Here is a 24,175-nt window from a genome sequence, read left to right on the forward strand (position 1 = left end):
TCACCTATGTTCTTCTCTATTGGCGTTGAAACGACGTTGATTACTCGCGAAAGTGACGTCACGTCAGGCAGCCAGGCTCCAGGAGCGGGAGCAGCGACTCACCGGAACAAATGGCTGACTTATTATCTTAAGATAACTCATCACAGATTTTACAAGTTAAATAGACATCGCAGCTAACGTCACGTCACCGAGCCAACTCAGTGAGGCTAACGTGGGTAAACTAACAGATAGCATTAAGCTAATGTCTACACGCCATGATGTATTAGCTGCTGACCGCGTTGTCAGATGAGCTTGTTCAAATATTTCTGTAAGAAGAGAAAGACAGCTGATGAAGATGATGGTCCGGTATCAGTAGCCTTTTACTGACTAGGTAAGTTCACATTATGGATGGATGGCTGGATGTTCACACTTAGAGTCAGATGTGATCTAATGTTACTCAGATTTGTTTATGTAATCGTATCAGACAATTAACACTGGGCTGTTTATATCTTATTTCAATTAATTTCATTTTATTGTTTGATTTATTTACTTTTTCCATTCAGCCCTTATCTGACACTGCATATGGCATATATGGCCTATATGTATAGGTTGTAGTGGTTGTAAGGGAAAGGCCTTTTTCAACTGGCCAGCCAAAAAGTAGGTTGTAAAAGTTAAATCTGCAGTCAAGGGTCATTTGTTTACGCCGCCACGGCCCGCCGTAGAGCCTGCCCCTGTTGCTGACAAACCCTGTAGAGGCTACAAACTCGATCAGGTCTTCAGCAGATTTAACACATTTGACACATTTATTCACGATTTAATATTCTCAAACACTTTCAAATAAAGTCATTCCCCTAAAGTTTCTGCTGAGAAAAATTTTATTTTACAGATTTTACTCAATAAGAAAATAAAGTGTTGGTCTGTAAACATATCAAAACGTGTTCAGTGTTGGAAAGGAAACCTTTTGTTTCGGAAAAAAAAAAAAAACTGCTGAAAAGTCATCTCAAACAAGCTCAAGTGGAATGCTAAATCAAGAAAATATTTAGGGGTAAATGTCACAAAAGGATTAGACAGGCTTTATGATGCGAATTACACAAATCTAAATCAAGAAATTAGGAAGGTCTCAGAGAGATGGTCAGTAACTTAGCTCAAGAATAGAAATAATTACGATAAATATCCTACCAAGGCTCTTACATTTGTTCCAATCATTGCCAGTGATGATACTACAAAAACAATTCATTGAATGGGATAAGTGGATATCGAGGTTTATATGGAGAGGATAGAAACCCAGGATCAGATTCAAAACTCTGCAGCTCCCAAAAGACAAAGGAGGTCTGGCTTTACCTTAGGGAATACCTTTACGCTGCACAAATAAGACCTCTGATATATGAGTATGTTGCAAGATAAAAGTATAGAAATAGGGCAGGAAGACATTGAAATATGAAATTTAATTGCACTCAAAGGAGTATTCCACAAGTTAGGTAACCAATTGAACTCAATAACCAAAACTACAGTAGAAATATGGAACAATGTGATTGAAAGACAGAAATTGGAGAAAGAAACAAAGATTTTGAGATGGTTTGCATTTGATTCAAGGTTTGTACCTGGTACGAATGATAAGAGGTTTAAGCATTGGATGAAAAAAGGCATTGCAGCGATATGTAACATGGTCAAACGGGGGAAGCTGCAGAGTTTTGAAAAGTTAAGGGAAACATTTGGATTAGATGAACATAATATCGATACAGACAAATAAAGTATTATTATGAGGAGGAGATACAAACTGACACTGATAACAAAGTTATTGATGTGTTTTTGAAAGCTTATGAGGGGAAAAAATGTAAAGCAATCTCAGCCCTTTGTTGTCATGTAGGAAGACTTCCTCTCTTTATATAAAATAAAAATGGAAAAAAGAGTTGAAGGAGCAGATAACTGATGAGGAATGGTTTAATATCTGTAAAATGCAGTGCACTGTCACTAGCTCCAGGATCTGGAGAGAATTTCATTGTAAAAATGTAGTCAGATTTTTTATAAAACGCAGATGAATATCTTGTTAAAGTTCTGCTATCAGCAAGTAAAAAAGCAATAACAAGGTTATGGTATAGAGCAGAACCACCGGCAGTGGAGCAGTGGGTGTGCACTGTGGAAAAATTACACATAAACTGCGATTACAAGAGACACAATTTCAGGAGAAATGGGAGAAATGAACAGACTATAGAACACAGCAAGAGGACACCACTATCACTACTGGACAATAAGGACACTGATGTGAGAATAATTGTGTTGTGAGAAAATTTAAATACAAACAAAATACACACCACTATTGGTGTATCCCCTTTATTTAATTTTTTCAGATGTAAAACTACAAGATCAACAAATTAATCAAAAACTGTTTTTCAGAGCCTTCCAGGATTATTTGAAAACTAAAACAGGCAAACTCCATTGGTTCATCTTGCCTTTGGGTTACTATAATGAGTACGTCATGATGTCAACTTTTAAAGGGGGGTGTTGTCGAGCTGAAAGGGTTGTGCTCAGTTTTTTTCACCTGCATTTCAAATTCTTTTGTATCTTGTTTTACACAATATTCTCCATATGGGTATGTTAATGTATGGAGACAAACTTTATGCTCTTCTTAATATCAGAATCCCAATTATGAAGTGTATTAAATAAGTAAAATAAAAAAATACCTTTAGGTTATGTATTGTTCTTTTTCCATTTAGTTCTGTACTTCCTGTTTTATTTTGGTAGTTAACTCTCCTCTCGTTGCAGATCCACTTCCTGCCCTTGTGTGTTTCCCGCTCCTCTCTTTGTCATCATCCCCTAATGTCATCCGCCTGTGTCTCCTTATCCTCACTCCCCTTGTGTATTTAGTCTGTGTGATCCCTGCGTCAGTTTGTCTTCGCCTTTTTTGTAAGCGTTCCAGCAGTATTTTCCTAGTTGTGTCTTCTAGTAGGCCCTTTTGTCCTTTTATCTTCTCTGACTGCTTGCCTGTGTATAGAACCTGCCTAAATAAAGACCTTGTTTTTCTGGAAACTGACTGTGAGTTGTGCCTTTGGGTCTTACTCTGGTGTATCAGACAACCTCGTCAAATCAACCTAGATATTGTTGGTAATGAGCTGTATCCTTTACACCTGGAGTAAAAAATATATAAAATGAGACACCATGAGTCACTGTAAAATCCATAAAAACTATGCTTTAAATGTTTTCTTACCATTATTTTAATAAGCTTAAATAAATTTTATTCAAATTATCTGTATCAACAAAGAATGTCCTGATCTTCTAAGGCTGCGTTCTAATCTTCCCTCTGATTAAATATCAAACATCTGAAGGTCATTTACACAACACTGTGCAACATTACTGTCTAGAAATTTGCCCTTAAAGTTATTGAGAATTTTTTGCCAATGGCAAAAATTACAGTACAAGTGTTTTTTAAATCAACGTGTGCACTTAATGGAAAAAAGACAACTGCATCAGGCAGAAAACCAGCAAAGACACTTGAATTGTGTTTTACGCCTGGTGAAAGATAATGCTCGTGCTCTCCATAGTCAGCAGTTTGCAAATGTACTACTTGATGACAGAAACCATTCAGATGAACAGGGAGTAAACAGCAACAGAGGCCCTCCTTGGCTACTTGTTGTTTTGAGAATACAATTTAAACAGTAGTCTTTGTCCAAAAGGCGCCTTCTGGTCTGGCTCACAGTACATCTCAGACATGCTGTAACTTTACAATCCCGGCAGATCACAAGTTGCAAATCTCCACGTGCCCAGAGCATTGTCAAAATTTAGTGAGATGGCTTTGAGCAACTGTGCATCTTAAAAAAGTTTACCTGCTGATGTTAGAAGACAAGACAGGACAGTTATTCAGCCACTTCACTCATTTTCTGTGTTGTGCTGTGCCACATTATGCTCTGTAAAAATTAAACGAACCCTCGAGGCAGAGGAAATCCTCTGGATTCGTTTCAGTCCTACACAAGATGCAGTGAACCGAATATTTCTCCTTTTTCTACATCTAGTTTGTTGAAAAAGGTTCCCTGAGCTGATGGAATTATGAATTGGTTATCAAATTCATTGCTGTTGAGGGTGTTCAGAACCACCATCATCTGTTGTGGGGCTATTTGAATCTCACACAGATTCAGTGGATTAGTCGCTGAGACACTGATATGCACTGATGGCTCAGTAATTGGACCAAGTTCTATTTCTTTTCATAAAGCATTTTAAGTTTTGCTGTTGTTTTGTTGACCCGTCCTTTTCCAGCCCAGTACACGTCTTATATTATTTACACCTCCTTTCTCCTCGGTTTCTGCCCTTGAGCATTTAATTTTCCCATAAACAGTTTTGCTCAAGTACTTCTCTAAAATGTTTTCATTGGATTTACTAAGCACTTCATTGTGTCTTTCGAACTGATAGGCCCTGGTGTCCACACTTGGACATCAGATTTTACGTTGACTAGACCACAATATAAAATTTTTCTCTACAAGGGTCTGCTGTCCACACGAGGCCATGATATTTGCACTTAGTGGAGGCAGAAGTCTTGAGACAAACAGGCTCCACTGCTTGAGAGACTGAGATGTGAAAGACGCTGATTAACATCCCGAGCACAGTCTTTCAAAACCTGTTCTGGGATGCTGACCAGGCCTGCTGCTTTTCAGGGGTTGATCCTCCAAAGTGTCCCCCTTCACATCCACTGAGAGCAGCTCACCTGAGGGAAGTTCTAGTCTACTGCTGGGGGAGAACTTGGATGACTCGAAACAGGCATAGAATGTGTTGAGAGAGTTGGGAAGAAATGGGTCTTCGGCCTTCAGCACCTCTCCTTTAATCGTCAGTAATGCTTCTCATGCCCTTCCACATGCTGTTTGATGCCAGCCTCCAGGTCCCACCTCAGGTGACGCAGTGGAAACTAGATCACGGAATATTGATTTTCCAGAGAACTGCTCACCTGAAAAATGTGGACTAACTCAGGAATTGGCACCAGAAAAGCTTAAAACCATGAGTGGCTGTGATGGATCACGTAAGAAGGAATTTTAGGTGTTAACTGTTAAATATGATTAATGATGTGTCAAATGTGATGTGCAATTATATGGTACTGCTTTAGTTTGAAAGCTTATTATTGTTATAATTATAGAAATATAATATGAACCAATCGGAACATTACATCCCCACTTCCAAAATAGCTGAGATGCTGTGTAAAATATAAATTCAAGCAGAAATGATTTTGCAAAACTCATAAACTCATTATTTCCACAATAGAAAATAGACAACAATTATTTAAAATAAGAAAACGTATCATTTTAAGGGGAAAAGGGCTAATCTAAGAATTTGTTCACTGGATAAATTCTGAATGGTTTTCCTCTGTCTGTGTCCGTCCCCACATGTCCCCTCTGTCCTGGGTGTGCTCCTGACAGTCTGAACTCAGGGGAAACAGCGGCCCACTCAGGGGGCGTCAAACGACGTCTCGCCATTTTCGGATGATGATTCCTCGTCTGTTGTTATTAGCTCGTTAGCTAAACCGGTTGGCCGCCTCCGGTTGTTACCCACTGCGAGAAAAAACTAAACACACACACACACACACGAAAAGGTTTGGAAACCCACAGCTTTGTTTTTGCAGCTCTGCCCGTCGGCATGGACGAAGAGTACTACAGCGGCGGAGGAGACTGGGAGGGGACGGAGGGAAACACGGTGAGAGGGCGACTTGTTGCTGTTAGCCAGCGTTAGCCAGCGTTAGCTTACCCGCCGTCACACCAGCTGCTCATTTGTCCCGACGCTTGTACATTACTGTCCAGATGAGGCTGGACAAATGTGCGGGGACAGACAGACCGGCTACCAAAATGTGTGCGTTTGCGTTTCCCTGTGGATGTTGGACATCAAATGGAGACGCTGCTGTGAAAAAGACTTCCTCAAAGGGATGATAAAGTGTGAGTCTGAGTGGACGTGCTAACTGCTAGTGAGCTCACTTTACGGCAGCTGCCGCTTCACTTCGCTTTGATTTCTGCGTTTCTATCTCCGAAGAAGACTGAAGGCTTTCAGTCACAGCCCTGACAGGACATGAAGCAGTGAACATCTGTGAATATTTTTGAGTTTTCAAGCAAATAACAGGAAATTATAATAGCACGGATTCCATTTGAAGCCAGTTATCACAGTGTGATTGACTGTTTAGTTTTGTTGTTTTAAGACATAATTACAGTAGAATAAATAAACAATCTTTCAGGAGGATGGTTATGGTGAAGGAGAAAATGATGGGAAAATCCAGGAAGATTGTCTGCAGAAGTTCTCTAGCAGGGACTACATCATGGAGCCCGCAATCTTCAACACCCTCAAAACGTAGGTACCCCTCTCCTGGTACAAACCCCCAATCATGACAGGATGAAAACAAACAAATTAGAAAGCTTTAACCAAAAAGAGATGATGCTTGAATCTTAATCCTCTGGGTGACTAAATGCTCATCAAAATGTTCTCTGTATTTTTCTAAGGTATTTCCAAGCAGGTGGCTCTCCAGAACATGTCATCCAGCTGCTCTCTGAAAACTACTCTGCTGTGGCTCAGACTGTTAACCTTCTGGCAGAATGGCTCATCCAGATGGGTAGGTGATAGACTTCAAGATTTGTGATCATGTTTTTCTGGCTTTAAGTCTCTGGCAATAAAATTTCCCTCATCATCACTTGGTTGTGGCTTTACTGACGACTTCTCTGTCTTTTGATTGCAGGTGTTGAGCCTGCTCAGGTCCAAGAACGAGTTGAAAATCACCTCAAGAGTCTCTTAATAAAGCACTTTGACCCTCAGAAAGCAGATTCAATTTTCACCGTAGAGGGAGAGGTGAGATTTATGAACAACTAGCAGTGAAACAATTTCTACAAACCCAGATAATCTTTTATATGTATATATATATATGTAAAGGCCAGATATGCACATTAAACAAATTCAGCCTGCTGTGTTTTTTAGACTCCTGCCTGGCTCGAGCAGATGATAGCACACACTACGTGGAGAGATCTCTTCTACAAGCTGGCGGAGGCTCACCCAGACTGCCTGATGCTTAACTTCACTGTAAAGGTAAACTTACACAAACAAAAATATAATTTTCACTAGTTCTACCTTTTTGAATGTGAGGATCTGGTTGTTTTCTACTTGGTTTAATTTTAAACTGAATATTTATGGCTCTTGAATGATGTTGAATTTGTAATTTGAGACAATTAGACAACAATTTGAGATCCACATTGGTACTTTGCATGGGCATTCATACTGAACACATTGATGAATTGATAAGTGTTTCCCCTAGGATTGCAGCCTTGGGGCGGGGGTGACTGGTGTTGCCATCATCGCCCTGTGAGCGTTTGAAAAATGCTGATATTTTGCTTTGCTTTTCTTGTGACATTTCCTGTGTGTATGCGTGCATCGACATGACATTCTGTTGCGTAAATAAGATAAATAACATATTACTATGTTGTTTAATAAAAGCACAAGGTAGCTATAGACATGTTCTATATGAACATTAACCTTAAATGACGTCTGTTGTGATCTGGCGCTATATAGAAAATTTGATTATATTAAATTAAATTGACCTTCTGGGGGGATGGGGCGCCCCCCCTAATATAATAGTAGGGGAAACACTGGATAATAGAAAAAAAATCTGTAGTCAGCAGTTGCAGCTCATAGACAGCTTAATGTTTTGTATCATCGCTTTATACCGGAAAAGGGGATAATTAAACTTTGGAATTTAATGTCCAAAGTATATTCTAAATTCAAACACTTCAAACACACGCTTTGCAGCTGTTCATTTAGACACATGTCCACTGTGTTAAGCTCATTTCAGATGCTGGATATCAGGGTGAGATCACCAGTGTGTCTACAGCGTGTCAGCAGCTCGAGGTTTTCTCTCGAGTACTAAGGACATCTTTGGCCACACTGCTGGATGGAGGAGAGGAAAACCTGGAGAAGAACCTGCCGGAATTTGCTGTGGGTCATTTTAAGCTTACTCTCTGTACACTGTGATTCTCTGAAAAATATGCTGACCAGTTACCATCAGACCCCCCTGATGAGGAATTTAGTTCTTTTTTTTGTTAAATCTGTATTGATGTTTTCAAATATCAGATCCTTATACTGGACCTTGGTGTCTTTGAGTTCTTTTTTTTTTTTTTTGTTTTTTAAATATGACATTCACATCTTTAAACTACGATTGTAGTGCTGTGCTTGATTTGCTCTCCTCTATCCTGTAGAAAATGGTGTGTCATGGCGAGCATACATACCTCTTCGCCCAGGCAATGATGTCCATCCTGGCTCAGGAGGAACAAGGTGGTTCGGCTGTTCGTAGAATTGGCCAGGAGGTGCAGAAGTCTGCACACGAGAGGTACTGTTGTCTCTCTCTCAGCAGAAATCTACTGGCTTGAAAAGGTCCTTTCAGAGATTAACTGATCAAGAGGATGCAATTAACTGATGCTGTATAAAAGCAAGGTTCCATCAAATCTGGTGCATGATTTGTACGCCCTGCAGTACACTGCTGTTCACAACCAAACAGACAGAAACTGATGGGGTTGAGTGAGTGTGAGTGACATGCCAAATTTTCCTGTTGACATGAATGATGTGGCTTTGTTTTTTATCTCAGAGGTCATGATGCCAGTCAGATAACCCTTGCACTTGCTACAGCAGCAGCGTACCCTCGAGCCTGCCAAGCACTAGGTGCAATGTTGTCTAAAGGAGCCCTGAATCCTGCAGATATCACAGTCCTGTTTAAGATGTTCAGCAGCATGGACCCTCCTCCCGTGGAGCTGGTGAGAACAGATCATCTTTTTTTCATGTTGGAAACTTAACTTATTCAATGCTGATTACTGAAGTATTTACTGCTCCCTGCTTTAGATCAGGGTGCCAGCCTTTCTGGACCTATTCATGCAGTCGCTGTTTAAACCTGGATCGAAGATCAACCAAGACCATAAACACAAATACATCCATATTCTGGCCTACGCTGCCAGTGTGGTTGAGACATGGAAAAAGGTACAAAGAACTGATACTGCATTCAAAATCAGCTGAATGATGCAAAGTGTGGTGCTCTTAGCAAAAAGACATGGATGTATGTGCAGACCTGTTAACAATAGTTTCATGGTAGTTACACTAAGATTTAAGAAAGTGGGTTTAGTGAAGACTCTTGAGTTTCAACCCTGAGATGAGACATATTTGTAAAGACAGCTGACTGTACGAAAATGACCTCCTTTGTGATCAATGAGACAGATCATTCTGATATTATACATACATCTACATGGAAGCTTCATCCTCAACTGCACTTAAATCTGCATTGTCCATTTTTGTCTTTTGACAGTAAAACAACTGTTGCAGTGTGTATCATAGATACATGTATTAAAACATTTAATTGAATCCGGGACGAGATCCACCACAGAAGTAAAAAAGATAAATAATAAATAAAATGTAGAAGCTTTAGTTCAGACTTCTTGGCTGCTGCTGTTGTTTAAATAGAATTGCTTCAATGTCACATCAATCTTTGTCTCCATAAGATTGAAATGGAGGCTCTGATGTTTATTTACCTGTTTCCATGGTAAATTGTTAAATTGGAGCCCAGTTGATTGGCTTTTTATATTTTTATATTAAAAAAAACTCATTTTTTTGCATCTCATCTGCTGGGAATGGGGAAGTAGGATTATATGCCATGAACTGTGCAAGAGTGAATTTATTTGGCCAAGGCAAATGTAAACATCTAAATTAAGCTGCACACACTCATTTCTCTCTTTCCAACTTCCTCATTCAATACCTGCTTCTTAAACGCTCATTTTAAAATGTATCATGTATTCAATCCTAGAACAAACGAGTAAACATAAATAAAGACGAGCTGAAGTCGACATCTAAGGCCATAGAAACTGTACACAACCTGTGCTGCAATGAAAACAAAGGAGCAACAGAGCTGGTGGCTGAACTTGGCACTCTGTACCAGTGCATCCGGTGAGTAGTTACCACAATAGATGAATGAACATACTTCTTTGAGATGGTACTGTCTGTTAAAGTGAACAAACAATTCTTATTTACATTACTCTGTCAGCTGACCTGACTTCATGTCTGGATTTGTTCATGTTCAGGTTTCCAGTAGTGGCTATGGGGGTTTTAAAGTGGGTGGACTGGACCGTGTCTGAGCCGCGGTACTTTCAGCTCCAGACAGATCACACCCCAGTGCATTTAGCTCTCCTGGATGAGGTATGAGATTTCCAAAAGATGAAAGGTTAGTTTTCAGTCTTGCAGAAAGTTGAGTTGAAACCATTTTTTTCCTCTGCACAGATCTGTACGTGTCACCAGCTGCTGCACCCGCAGGTCCTCCAGCTTCTCATCAAACTGTTTGAGACAGAGCACTCTCAGCTGGACGTCATGGAGCAGGTGTGTGTTCAATGTATGCCTCTCATTTCACTTACCAGCAGAGGTATGTATGTTGTGACCTGACAACTGACAAAATATTGGTTTTACTTCTCCTTTAGCTGGAGTTGAAGAAGACTCTGTTGGACCGAATGGTTCATCTACTCAGTCGTGGCTACGTCCTGCCTGTAGTTGGTTATATACGAAAGTGTCTGGAGAAACTCAACACGGATATTTCTCTTATAAGATATTTTGTCACTGAGGTAACAGCAGCTTATGATCTCATTACTATTATTATTCCAAATTAAGCTATATATATATATATATATATATACATATATATATATATATATATATATAATTTGTGTGTTAAAAACACTTTTTGAATAAAGTATATAACACTGTTAATCTCTTCAAAAGGTGCTAGATGTGATTGCACCCCCATACACATCAGACTTTGTCCAACTCTTCCTGCCCATCCTGGAGAACGAAAGCATCGCAGGGACGATCCGCACAGAGGGAGAACATGATCCTGTTGCTGAGTTCATTGGTTAGTGTTGTGTTAGCAGCCAAGCTACTTGTTCAGAGAGAATAAGGCCCGTTGTACGATGATTAAATCCATGTACAGCAATATGAGAGCTTTATAAGTTCTCATTTAGTAGGGAAGGATTTTTCAAACATGGACACGGTAATCTGAAATTAGAACATAAAATGTTTGTTTTCAGACCTGCTGTGTAACTTTGAAAACACCCTCTTGAAGCACTAACATTGATTATTTCCTTGTTTTTTTCAGCTCATTGCAAGTCAAACTTCATCATGATTAACTGATATGTCAAAGAAGACTGAAAACATTCTTGCTGGTTGAGACTACACTGAGAGGACCTAACAGACAAAGGATTTGTGATCTTGATAACACATAGCTTGGACACACAATGGACGAGGATGATGCTTCTCTTAAGAGAATGAAAAGGCAACTAAGAAGCTGATAGTGATGGAAATATGACAGGAAGGAAGCTTGATGAAGATAAAACTAAATATTTTTCTTTTTCACTTGCATATTTTATTTTTATGTTGGTTCAAGATGTTTTAAAATAAAAACTTGAATTAATAGTTTTGTGCATTGTCAAAATTTATGCTGCCATAACAATAAAAATATCTCTTAGGTCTCACATAAAGAAAGCCACTAAAGTCTATTCAGTCAGTCTATGTGGCACCTGTGCTCCTGTCTGATAGGGTCGACTAACCCACTTCAGATGAAATGACTGATTTTGTGAGAAACTGTTTTTAGGGGCAGTGTTTATTGGTATAGTTTTAAGGAAAAATTGACAGTTTTGATCGGTTTCTCGTGTAGATTGTTCAGCGTGAAAACAAACGAATACAAAAATCTTTACTTGACACCAAGTACACATAAGGCACACTTAGAATGGATTTTTTGGGTAGAAATCCTGCTTCAGGTTGTAGTGCAATCCTGTCAATACATTAACACCAGATGCTGAAAACATTCAGCGTCAGCATTGCAGGAAAAATAAACACTGGTTTCTTTGGCTGAGCCACTTTACAGCTGAGTGGTAAAAATGAAAATCTGATAAAAGCATTTATATTTGACTATGTAAAACCAATCTATTTAAAATTTATGGACTACATGCAGTGCCAAAATTGTTCTACAATAAAAGCCTGCAAACCTTCCTGTGATCTAAAACAGGAAAAAAAAAATGCACTGATTAAAGTGCTAATCTAAAATCCATCTGAATTATATCAGTGGTAAAATTTGAGCCATGATCGCAACTTAAAAAAAATAACTGCAAATAAAATCTGCAGTAAAATCTGAATTTCCCTTGTCAAGCTTTTACATCTAAAATCTTTCCCTCTTCCTCAGATCATGCAGTAATGACCTCTGACCCTGAATCCTGGTCTCCTCTAAAGATAGGCTTTGGGGACAGTTGGGTCTCCATACATGCAGTCTTCCTCCAACGCCAGGTTGTATGTGCTACCACTTCCCCCCTTGTAGGCACTGGTCACAATCCTGAGCCAGCCCTTCTCACCCTGACAAGAGAGGAGAAATAAATATACTTAAAAAAATTTTAATAAATAAATAAGCGTTTTCACCATTTTCCAACCAATATTCATTCCTTGCACATAAATCTGATGGGCATTTTTCCACACATTAATGAGCAAACTAATTCTAGAATAAACAATTCATTGCTTGAATGAGGAAACAATTGGCAATGAAAATGATGAAAATAGTCAATAATTACAGGCCTATTCTGGACGTTTATACATTAAACTAAATTCAATGGCTGCTCACAAGTTATTTACAAGTAAGTCAAGCTTCACACTTTAAGATCACCAAAGTGCAATAAATAATGAAATCAATGAATAAAAAAGTAAAACAAGTAAATATACTGTGTGATGAAATGAACAGATATACAATACAGAGGAAGGAACTAAATGCCTAGCAAGATGAAATGGACAGTGAATAAAGATGTGTCCATTTAATGTTTAATGTTTTAGTCTTAAAAATGGCTGTGCACCATGTAGGAGGGATGAGCTTTTGGATATGAGAGCTCTTTAGGTTCCGTGCAGGTTGATTATATATTTTAATTGAAGGGCTGGTCACTGAAAGCTTGTAAGAGGATTAGCTTTGATTTCTGAGGTGATCAATATTCTCAGACATTTCCTAACAAATGCATGGTGACCTTTTTGACGTTAGCAGTGGATTCACAGGATTCTCAACAAAAAAATTTAACCGGTTTTCCCTTTCATTAATTAACTGGTAAATTTATTCATTTGCTTATGTTGATAGCACTTTCTATTCAATCTTGTTTGTAAAAGTATGAATTAATTCATTCATCTTCAACCACTTATCTGTTGTCATGGTTGTAAAAGTGTAATATTTCATAAATAAGAAAATCAGGATATTTTAAATTAACAACTTGTAAAAAAAATCTCCCTGAAACAATCTGCATGCAGGTCATCTTATATTTTCAGCCCTTTACTTACCCAGGGCTCTCCCCATGAGTTGCGCACAATCCAGTATTCAATGCCGTCCTCCACTCCCCATCCTGCCACTGACACAATGTGGTTGATGAAAGGCTCCGTCTGATACTCAGAGTAGAGGCCTCCGGTGTAAGCATCCAGTTTATCGGTGGCCATTATCCCACAGCTGGAGAAAGCAAACATCACACATCACATCCTCACTCTGGTTAGTGCAAAACAACAACTGACATGTGATAAATGAAGACAATTAAGAAGTGCATATTTAATTATGCAGCAATACAAGTAGGAGCGTGCCCATTGAATATTTTCAGGTGATTCCTGCTACATAGAAAAGCTCCTAAAGAAATAAATGCAGCCAATAATTGTCCTCTTTTTCATACACACTTTGCCAAAGGTTATTGTGATCAGGTTACAGTGTGCTCTTCATGCTGAGATGGGGCATGTTTATGAGCACATTGATCAACTCAAACCATCAAATCATGTTTTTCGACAGTCAAAATGAGAGATAGGACTGCAATCACCTTTTACCCTTTCCCCTTTGTCCTGGCACCAGCACCTTAATAGCCTGAGACTGTTTCAACTTTCAAAAGCAAAGTCACATATAATTGTTTATTTGTTTCTCTCTGTCTGAGAAAGGTGTGTGGGTTCTTTGCAGCATTATAAAATAAAACAATCTGATATACGCATACAAAAGGCTTTCATTGTGTGATAAATGAAGCAGTAAATGGACCGTTGGACAAAAGTAGGAACAGAACCTGATGGGTCCTTTTGCGTAGATCTCTGCCATCATCTTCTCTCTCCCACTGACTTCTCCGTGATCTCCCACCTTCCACAGGGTGTAGTTCTTAACAATGTTGCAAACTCCAAAGGTGGTGCAGGTGCCACATTCGTTGAAGGGCTTGCACTCTTGGAGAGGCACAAACAACATTTCCGGCTCAGCCTCATACTTTGTAAGTCATTCTAACCACTACTTTGGAAGGAAGGAAACTCACTCTGGTCTTTAGCCTGGTAGTTATTACAGGTCTCATCTGGAATCCCATGTTGGTTAGCGTATTCCCAAACCCCACTGTGATCTCCTCCATGGCAACTGCCGGCATCGGCGCAGTCGATCACATGCTGGACTGAGAGATATGCTGATGGCCACGCTCCTTTACGAATAATGTTGATGCGATCTAATAAGAGAGAACACAACACTTTTAATGCAGATGAGCTAAAGGAAGTATCACAACCTGTTTTTCTAAAGTTACTTGAGAGCGTAAAGAGGAAGTGGCTCTATCATATGTATAAAAATACACCTGAAACTTTTTTGGATCTGCTGTCTTCCAATGAAAGAGAGAAGAAAGAGAAGAAAAGAGAGAAAATAAAAAAGATAGATATGGATGGATCGTCAGTTATTCAGTTAGTTAGTCAAGCATTTTTAACATTTTTTGAGAGCCCAGTGGAAAAAGTATTATGGGTCATACCTGCCATGGCACTGGTGCTGCCATGGGCCCAACAGGAGCCACAGTACTGGGGAATGTGTTGGTTGCGGGTTGTGCTAACATAGTTCGTGCCGTTGATGTTCCTCCAGTCCCAGGACTTGGGAAGATCAGAAATGTTTAAATATTCATGAGGACGAGGAGCAGTCCTGTGAGTGGACATGTCATTACATACATTAGTTATACAGTGATGTGATCATTTGTTGCTTTCTTCTGTTTTTAGAACACCGTCAACCAAATGCATTTGAGTTTTGGCCTGAGTTCCAATGGTTGATCAGTCGTGATGCTGAAGAAATAATGGTCTGATTAATCCACAGTGTAACATATCAGCAGTAGGAGCCCTAAACATGAAATGAATTTTTCTACTCCAAGCATGCGACTATTAATATTCAAGCTACAGTAAATTAGGACAGTGTAAATATATTTTCTCACTTTTCTGTTTCATGTCCTTTCCTGAAATAGATACAGTGGATTTATGGCAGCAGTAAACCTACTTACCATCCTAAAGATACGGACAGACAGGCATGACATTTTTAATTTACTCAGTTTTCAAGCTTTTCCTGTCATCACTTCAGAGCTAACAACATCGACACCAACGACGAAAGGACGTTTCCAGCTTCCGCGTGGCGGACCGAACCTCGTGATTTGTACAAACAGCCAGTGGAAACTAATCCAGACATGTAAACAAGATTTTACTGCAGACCTGAAACCAAAGAGGACCCCCTTCCTCCCCACAGACCAAAGCAGACGCAGTGAGCTCAGGTGGGCCGGCTGTCTGAGGGGACAGGAGCGTCACTCACTTGAGCCCCGGGTGCTTCCGGTTGGCTGAGCGGACATAACAGGGCTGTTTCTGGTTGAAGTACAGTCCGGCCGAGACGGCGGAAATCGCAACCGACAGCAGGACGATGAACCCGGCTAATCCAGACATCACTACCGGCGAGCAGGAGGCTGGTGGAGAGCTGGAGGCGGGCTGGAGGAGAGCTGGGGCCGGGCTGGTCCGTCCGGCTCTGTCCGTAAACTTTTGGAAGTGGTACCGGCTCGGTCATATGACCGCGATAACGGCGCACGCGCAGACAGGAGGTCACGAGGCTTTACGTGCCGGTTAAATGTAGTGACGTTTAAATCCAACTATGAGCGGAGATATTTATGAAAAGAACAATTAAAAACAACGATTAACTGTGTTGAAGGCTCCTAGAAGGTCCATATTTAGCACTGTATGAATGTGTGTGAGATCATTTTTATCAGTTCCTGACGGTGGCGCTGACACCAGCCCCCTCTAAGAGAATCTGGATCTTATTATTTTATTGTGATGTCCACATGTCTTCGTGTTTCTCACAGTCCTCATTAAAGCTCATGATATTAGGCAAACCTCGGGCCCCATACAGGGCCCTTTGGAGCCACAAAAAATGCCCTCTCTTTATTTAGATAGATGCAGGGGCCCGCAAATGTCTAAGTCCGCCTCTGACTGGAGGGAGCTGTCGCTTTGACTGTTGATGGTTGCTGAAGTTTTAGCACCTGATGGACCAGGGAAAATGTGGGGTATTATGTGCTGGATGACAGCCCAATCAAGACAAAACACATCTGTGGAACAGCTTACCTGGAGACTTGAGGGCAGTAGAAAGTGTTGATAGTTTGATTTATTTGAAATCACCCTATTTTTCGCCCCTTTTCTTTTTGCTTTCTAGTTTTTGGTTTTTCTACCGTCCAAATTGAAATTCATACGAGTTACGATGGAGTTTCCTCAGCTCCTGTTGTCAGTGTCTATGTTGGAAGCACATTATGGTATGCCAACAAATAAATAAAATCTAGTACAGCAGAAGCTTCCATTGCTATTTTTTCCATGAGGTTTTTTAAACTAGATTGCAACAACTAGAGAATTCTGAGTCATGGAACTAAAATATACACAGAGGTCAGGTGACGCTACCTTTATTGAGGAACAACACAACTGTCACAAGGGCAGAAATACTGTCATATACTTCCAGTCAACAGCTTGTATGGGTTTTTGTGCTGACAAAGCACATGATAATGCTTGTTATGGCTAATTAGATACTATTTTGAAACTGCAGTAAGGATTTCCTCATTTGATCAAGAAATCACATGAACCATCTTTTCACAGGAGAAATAGAAAACAAAGTGGTTACTAGAAATAAATGTTTAACTTCACTGATCCAGAGCCAGTACTGTATGACATAATCCTCGATTTGCAATATGTATCAACACATAAAAAGCACCTGTTAATGAGGCGGACATCTTAAAAGAAGCCTAATGTTTTCAGGAGGTAAAAATCTGTAAACTGTACATCAACAACAAAGAAACACTGCAGGGAAAAATTGTCAACTATGAAAAACTGAATGAAGTGGTCATGAATCTTAACTGTCTGCTTTTTCAGATTTTATAATAGTTATTATAGTGAACAGCTGGGAACCTAGAGAGGAGATCAGTGCATTACGTGCCAATCAGGGGATCAAAGGTCAGGGGGCAGTGTTTTACTGATGATTAACTGTTTTATTCAGAAAATGGAAATTTCATCAAACAGAAAATTCAATCACAGCTTAAAATGTTTTATCTCTAACTGGATGAGCACTTGCTTTAACAAATTGGGTGAGTGTGTGGTGACAGTGGAGCAGTCACGGTGAGGGAGCAACCTGCTCTACCTTCTACACCAGTCTTCGTCTTTTGCAGTCACGCTCCATGTGGTCTTCAGACATGTTGGTGGCTGCACCCAGAGGGGACACTAAGTTCAGCATGGAGTCATCTGATGCCTGACCAAACAGGGCCATAAGCATGGCAACACCAAACCCTGTGGCACGCTCCCCCTGAACAGGCAAAACAACACACAAAAAAAGGATCAGGTCACAATATCCAGTGTCATTACTGTAAAGCTAACCTGTAATTAACTCTTGTATGCGAAACCTAATGCCTTATTTATTCTAAATTCCAATGATCTTGATAAAGGTAAGGTAACTACTGTGAAGTTGACCTTATCAAAGACAGCAGATGATAAAAGAAAATATTCATTACAGGGCTGTAAAAGGTTCTAATAATAATAAAATAATAAAGATCACAAGACCAAGACAGAAGAGCCATTGTTTATTATATCCTGAAATGACAAGCTGGTCCAGGTCTGGAATTTAAAATAATCCATGACACAGTTAGTTTAATAAGGAATGAAATGCCAACAGAAACCAGCTTCTCAAAGAGGAAGTCAGAAATACTGACATTGGATGAGGGCGTGGTACAGCCTAGACAGGTTGCCAGTCTTTCATCGGTTAAGCACCCAGTCACACCAAAAGGATGTTTTGGCATTGGCAGTTAACTTGCTAATACACAGGGGCATGTGAATGTCTATGGGCTGTAGGAGGAAGTAGAATTCTTAGCTGCAAAGAAAATACCTTTTTAGATGTTTCCAAAGGTAGTTAATTCTAAATAGGGTACCAGCATTTATTCCACTTTGGTGCATAAAATCTGTTTAATGTCGTAGCCCTTAAGAAACATGCCTACACTATTTGTACCGATTCCTTGTCACATGTTATAGAGTGTTGAGTTATTACCATAACTCTCAGTGACCTAATCTTTCAACCTTATGTGTCTCAGAATACGGTTAAAGAAAAAGAGGGTCAAGAAAAAAAAATTATTAATTCAATTCAAAGTAATATTTAATCAAACCAGGAGAAAATTGGGCTTCATAACAGTGTTGCTGCCAGCTTCCTTAAACATTCTGCTGACTTTTTCAAGCTACTGAGTCTCTAATAATGATCAATACCGACATGACATTGTTTTTATATAAAACACATATAAAACATTTTTCACATCTGCAGATGTAGATTGAAAAGGTGAAATCCACATGCATATATAAATAAATCTAGACAACTAAGTTTTCAAGAGCACAAAAAGCCAGCAGCTGTTGTAATACATGGCCTGAACAAGTTTAAATCCTGATGGCAAAGTTACATTGTTACATTTTTAATGACACAGCAGCTCTGCTCATTTTAGCTTCAAACATATTTTGACAAGCCAGCTGGCTCCAGGAAACAGCATGTGCATAAACCAAATAAACTGCCATTTAAAGAAGTTATGATTATTACCAGATTGGCTCTTGGGCAAAAAAGTGAACACACTGAGCACACAGCAATTTAGCAAGTGTTTGTATGAAAATCAAAGTCTTAATCACTCACTGCATGAACAGGAGAGGCGATATCCACATGGACCCAGACACCAGGCCAATCAAAGCCCAAGTGGGAACCAATAAAGAGGCCTGCACAGGAGCTCTGGGCATTCTCCCGATCCTGCCCAAATAAAAGAGAAGGATGAAAAACCACAGAAAAAACGTAAACCATCAATCTCTGAGCATTGCCTTATATTTGTAAGTTTGAAAGCCTTTCAAACTCTCTCCTGTCTGATTTTTGTGCCTTTTTCTCACATCTTGTTTAACCATCTAGTTTTGATGGTTGTGTAATTCGTCACTTACAGCCACAGAGTTCTTCATGTCAGCCATGGCAGAGGTGAACTCGCTGAAGTGCAGCTCAGGGCAGTAAACCAGGGGGTGAGCGAGATCTCCACTGCTGCGGCCTGCACGCACACAGGCAACCTCCCACTGCTCACTGTTAGTCATCACAGCGGCATGGTACTTCCCCGTGGAGATCCCCTGGATGGCAACAACAAGAGTTTGTGATACAAAGACAATACCTCTTAGAAGGCGAGGCTCGTTGTTGGTTCTAGTCATTTTCATTACATTAAAAAATTCAACCATTAAGTTTGTTATCTAAGATTTTCTAACCCTATGTCTAATATTGCTGAGGACATTCCTTTGAAAAGGAAAAAGTTGTCACCCACCTGTGCTCCTGTCAAAGTGGCCATATCCAAAATAATATCTGCTGACAGGTCTTTGCTGGCATACACCACACCATCAGCCAGCACCAGCCTACCCTCTGCATCAGTGTTGTTGATCTCCACTGTCCTTTAAAGAGAAAGAGACAAATAACAGATTCAAGTTTTTATACAATATCCATGTGCATTCCTGTTATTTGGCTTATAAATTGGTATCGTGTGCAGTTATACAACAGTACAATATATTAGGTTTAGCCTCACTTTCCGGAGTAGAGAGTGTGGATATCATCAGGTCTTGTGGCTGTTGGCCCAACTGCATTTTCTGCGAGGCAAAACACTGCATGGAGGTTATCCTTAAAGCCCTGAAGCAAACCAGTGAGAGAGTTTGATTCTACAACAATTGTGATGCACAGTAGAATAAAGAGAAATACCACCTATGGTAACTTCTGTGGCATAATCCAAAAGGTCAACCTACCTGTTTAATAGTAGCTCTGAAAGCACCCAAAATAGCTGCAGCTCCACCACAGTCTCTCTTCATCCCTGGCATTGTGGTCTACAAAGAAGGTTTTGGTTTAATGCTGTACTTTTTCATGAATTTGTGCTGGCCATTGCCAAATGGTCTGTAGATTTAAAATCAGAAACCCTTTAATGGCTGGTTTTTAAAAATGTTACTTGCAGAATAATTTACCACTTTTGTATACAACCCGTTTCTGCCTCTTAAAGGAAATGTTTCTTTGCAACTGTGACCAAGTGCTTGCTCATGTTGGTTTGGTCTCTTCAAGAGTTTGGGTTGGACTAGCTGTATATGTAAAGATCCTCGATGTAACTCTCCTATCATTAGGTGCTATATAAATGAATTTGATTTGATTTGTATAGAAACTTGTGCATGCAGCGGCAACTGCATATGAGTATTAACTAAAAGACATGTGGAGATGCATGATGTCTGCGGTCTGAATAGATGTGGTTAGGGGTTAGAAATTCTGCTGGAGAGAAGGGACCTTGGCTGCTTTCTTAACCACTGTAGCCCAACTTCAAATAAGCGACAGAAAATAGATGGATCGGATTTGATATTCTTAGACTCTTATCCTGCGGGAGTTAAAACAGCTCCTGGGACAATAACATTCATATTCAAACGTTTTATGTAGATCACTTCTTCCCAAATATTCTGAGGGAATATTCATTATGAATATGAACAGTTGGCCTACTATTAAAAAAAATAAGAATACCTTTCCCTTGATGCTGAGTCCACCAGTGTCATATACAATGCCCTTTCCAACCCATGCAATGGTTTGGGTTGCACCCTCTGGTGTGTGGCTCAAGACTGCTAATGCAGGAGGATGCTCTGCTGCCTTCCCAACTCCATAGATACCTTGACAGTCAAAGAAAAAGAAAACACACAAAATACTAACTACCAAGAATCAAGATGAGAATTTGACATCCCTCTGACATAAAGGTATCATGACAAAATTAAACAAAATTACAGCAAATTAAGATTACTGGCTGCACAAATGCAAAGAAAATACCATTATATTTGTCAATTACTTGCTGAAAAATAATTTCCCTGTATGTCCATTAAGTAAATAGATAGCTATAAAATATGATCTGCATGTTGAGTCCCTTAGGAGCAAGATGAAAAATGCTGATGCTGAAAAATCCACAAACAGACAGGGCAGAAAGTTGCTTTAATGCACATTGTACCTCCAAATCCTTTTTGTTTCAATTCTTCTCCACGGATGATGACAGGAGTGATTCCAAGTTCAGTTCCAACAGCTTTGATCTCCTACAACAGAAATGAATGTAATTCACAGCAAAAATTTGTCAGGAAATGTCAACAAAAGTTGCTCAAGTTCAATTGTTTCACTTACATCTAAGAAGTGATCTGTATTCATCTCGTTGCATGGTGTGTCCACAATACGAGCTGCCAGCCGCACTCCATCAGCTGCGTTAGAAAGACACTGCACACAAGAAAAGCCTTGAGGCATGGCAGACTGTATGGCTTAAAGGATTTGAACTGTTGTCCAGAATTAAAAGATAATTATTAAAAAAAAATATCTGTGCAATACCTCCAGTTCTGCAACTTCAAGAGGGCTGTTTTCTGGCCCAACGACCACAAACTCCACAGCAACGTGCTTCTTCTCGGCCCTTCGTAAGGATGTAGAGCGGCGAGAAAAGATGGGAAAGGCCCGGGCAATGGCACAGGAGGAAGCAAACACATCTGAACGCTCACACACCATCTGGAGAGGAAAGAAGATGTTTTAAACATTTATTTACACCGAATGACTAAGATCCATGTATGTCAGGGTTTGCAGAGATGCGATCACAGGAGAAAAACACACACAGATATATCAATTAATAAACAAACAGCACACCCCCCAAAAGACCCCAAAACAAAAAAAAAAAACAAACAAACAAACAAACAAACAACAAAACAGATCAAATGAAGTCAAAATACCACAATGCAGCGGTTGTTCCCTCCAGGCAGACAGGAACGGACCAGACGGGACAAAAAGTGGGCAGAAGATGGGCTGTTGTGCCTGCTGACCCGTGAGGGAAGCGCAGCCACCACAGCATGGTTGAGGTACAGCGGGCAGCTGTCTGTGGGGTTTGGATTCAAAGCACTTAGAGCCGCCTGCCAGATCTGACAAAACATGCAACAAAATAGATATTTTAGATTTACTGTAAGGCAATATGTTAAATACGCACTGACTTAAGAGTCCTGCAATGTCAAGATCTATGCTCATTTTATTTTGTTTCCATCGTCAGAGAAAAGTCTGAGGCTTCATTTGCTCCTGGCATTAGTCTCAGATGAAATGATCACCAGTCAATAACTCTACAACAGTGAAATCCAATATGCATTGAGATCAATCATTCAGGCAACCCCAGTAGCTCTCTCTACTTTTTGCTTTTCCGACATACTGGAACAAAAATCCTGTCTGTGAAAAGTGGTCTGAACAAAACAGAACTAGTACGAGTTTACTTGCATATACAGCAAGAACTTCAATCTTAACCAACTGATCACTCAGGGTGAGGATTCATTTCAATGCCAGGTGTGCACTTGTGTATGTACACAAGCTATCCAACTGTGATCTGATCACAAAAGACATACGTTAACCCATCTAAATCACTTTGTGCAGTGCAAGTCTTTGAAGTAATCAACATTCAAGAGAAGAGAACAAACCTCCATCTACTTCACTCCTTATGATAGACAGTTTATCAAACAAAGATACTATCCCTTATAAGATTTTATGTTTCTGACATTGTAAAGCCAACAATGGACTTTACAGCAGCTTGTGTGTGTGGACAGACCACAAATAGATCAACCATCAAAATGCAGCTGGAAATGTAAAAGTGAAGTCCTTTTACCACACAGCAGAACTTAACACACTGATCAGTGGTGTCATAATCATATTGACTAATCATTGTCAGAGAGTCCTGAACAGCTCCTACTGACTGTATGGAAACCTATCCTTCCCCCCACAGACTTATTGTCTTAAGTCTCTCCTTATAGACTGCTGACTGTCGTGCAAAGTCCTCAGGCCTTGTTGTGCAACAGGAGCAGCTCATGAGGAGAGTCTGTCTAGGTCTGATCCAGGACCTCTGACTGGTCTGATCCAGGACCTCTGACTGGTCTGACCACTGAACCTGTCACTGGTCTGATCCAGGACCTCTGACTGGTCTGACCACTGAACCTGTCACTGGTCTGATCCAGGACCTCTGACTGGTCTGACCTCTGAACCTGTCACTGGTCTGATCCAGGACCTCTGACCGGTCTTACCCACTGACCTTGGTCTCAAGCTTCAAACTTTCCTCTAATTACTTTCACTTGTGCCATAACTCTCAAAACAAAGACAGTTTAATCTCTGCTGTCACACAGCAGACTGAGGAATGAATCTACTCCTGTTGATGAAGAAACAGCCTCTAAAAACGTGTATTATTTAAAAGTCATGTATCACTGTAGGACACGTGGTTTCAGGAAGCCTTATCTATAATAGCTGTTGGTGTTGGAGCTCCTTGGCTAACTACCTGCTTATCCCGGAGCTAGTTAACCTCAGCTAACCGGGCTCCGTTCAGGTTACACACATTTAGCCGACCTAGCTTCCGATAGCTTGCGTAAACTTGTTAGCGTTAGCTCCCCGCAGCGGACACCGACTCTCCCCTCCGTCCCCGCTGTTACCTCTTTGCTGACGACCGGCTGCAGTTTCCCCTTCACCTGGCTCCAGCTGACCTGCTGCAGGTTGGCCTGCTGCCCGACGATCAGCACCGGCCGGCTCTGCGGCTCGGAGTCGCCGGCGGTAGCCTTGAACTCCAGCACCACGTTCGCCATTTTCGTCAGCTGCTGCGGAGACGGCTGCAGCTCACTGGAAACTGCCAGCGCCGGCGACGGAGGCCGGGCGGGACCAAAGCGATTTTATTTTATTTTGTCAAACAAAGTCAACCTCTGCCGGCGGCCAGGGGACCTACAGGTGGACATTTAAGGACTGCAGACTGCACCTCCAAGGGAAGTGTACATCTGTAGTTGACATATAGTCTAGGGAATGGAAGAATTACCAATTCATGAGACA

General features: G+C 40.4%; 3 protein-coding genes across 5 annotated transcripts; 1 reads left to right on the forward strand and 2 right to left on the reverse strand.

Annotated features, from left to right (window-relative positions):
• Positions 1 to 5,446: 5,446 nt before the first annotated feature.
• On the forward strand, positions 5,447 to 11,421 carry nelfcd (negative elongation factor complex member C/D). Of its 3 annotated transcripts, none has more exons than XM_029501824.1 (15): positions 5,447 to 5,649; positions 6,179 to 6,291; positions 6,441 to 6,550; positions 6,674 to 6,783; positions 6,910 to 7,017; positions 7,768 to 7,920; positions 8,181 to 8,311; positions 8,567 to 8,732; positions 8,818 to 8,952; positions 9,770 to 9,909; positions 10,044 to 10,158; positions 10,240 to 10,335; positions 10,434 to 10,574; positions 10,732 to 10,861; positions 11,105 to 11,421. In XM_029501824.1, the coding sequence occupies exons 1-15, from the start codon at positions 5,593 to 5,595 to the stop codon at positions 11,137 to 11,139; spliced, it is 1,740 nt and encodes a 579-aa protein (XP_029357684.1). In that variant the 5' UTR covers positions 5,447 to 5,592; the 3' UTR covers positions 11,140 to 11,421. The 3 variants fall into 3 exon arrangements, with proteins under 3 accessions (XP_029357684.1, XP_029357685.1, XP_029357686.1); XM_029501825.1 differs by having other exon boundaries at positions 6,182 to 6,291; XM_029501826.1 differs by having other exon boundaries at positions 5,550 to 6,033.
• Positions 11,422 to 11,590: 169 nt separating this feature from the next.
• On the reverse strand, positions 11,591 to 15,848 carry ctsz (cathepsin Z). The gene is made up of 6 exons (XM_029501847.1): positions 15,587 to 15,848; positions 14,772 to 14,935; positions 14,301 to 14,480; positions 14,064 to 14,214; positions 13,312 to 13,474; positions 11,591 to 12,354 (listed from the first exon to the last, which is right to left on the reverse strand). The coding sequence occupies exons 1-6, from the start codon at positions 15,712 to 15,714 to the stop codon at positions 12,229 to 12,231; spliced, it is 912 nt and encodes a 303-aa protein (XP_029357707.1). The 5' UTR covers positions 15,715 to 15,848; the 3' UTR covers positions 11,591 to 12,228.
• Positions 15,849 to 16,686: 838 nt separating this feature from the next.
• Positions 16,687 to 23,993, reverse strand: npepl1 (aminopeptidase like 1). The gene is made up of 12 exons (XM_029501832.1): positions 23,788 to 23,993; positions 22,066 to 22,251; positions 21,677 to 21,847; positions 21,479 to 21,568; positions 21,312 to 21,393; positions 20,840 to 20,982; positions 20,089 to 20,166; positions 19,875 to 19,975; positions 19,620 to 19,743; positions 19,255 to 19,431; positions 18,962 to 19,072; positions 16,687 to 17,602 (listed from the first exon to the last, which is right to left on the reverse strand). Exons 1-12 carry the CDS (start codon positions 23,935 to 23,937, stop codon positions 17,444 to 17,446), a joined length of 1,572 nt encoding a protein of 523 aa, XP_029357692.1. The 5' UTR covers positions 23,938 to 23,993; the 3' UTR covers positions 16,687 to 17,443.
• Between the last annotated feature and the right edge of the window lie 182 nt (positions 23,994 to 24,175).

This window comes from Echeneis naucrates, chromosome 5 (genome assembly GCF_900963305.1).
Source record: "Echeneis naucrates chromosome 5, fEcheNa1.1, whole genome shotgun sequence".
NCBI classification, from domain to species: Eukaryota; Metazoa; Chordata; class Actinopteri; order Carangiformes; family Echeneidae; genus Echeneis; species Echeneis naucrates.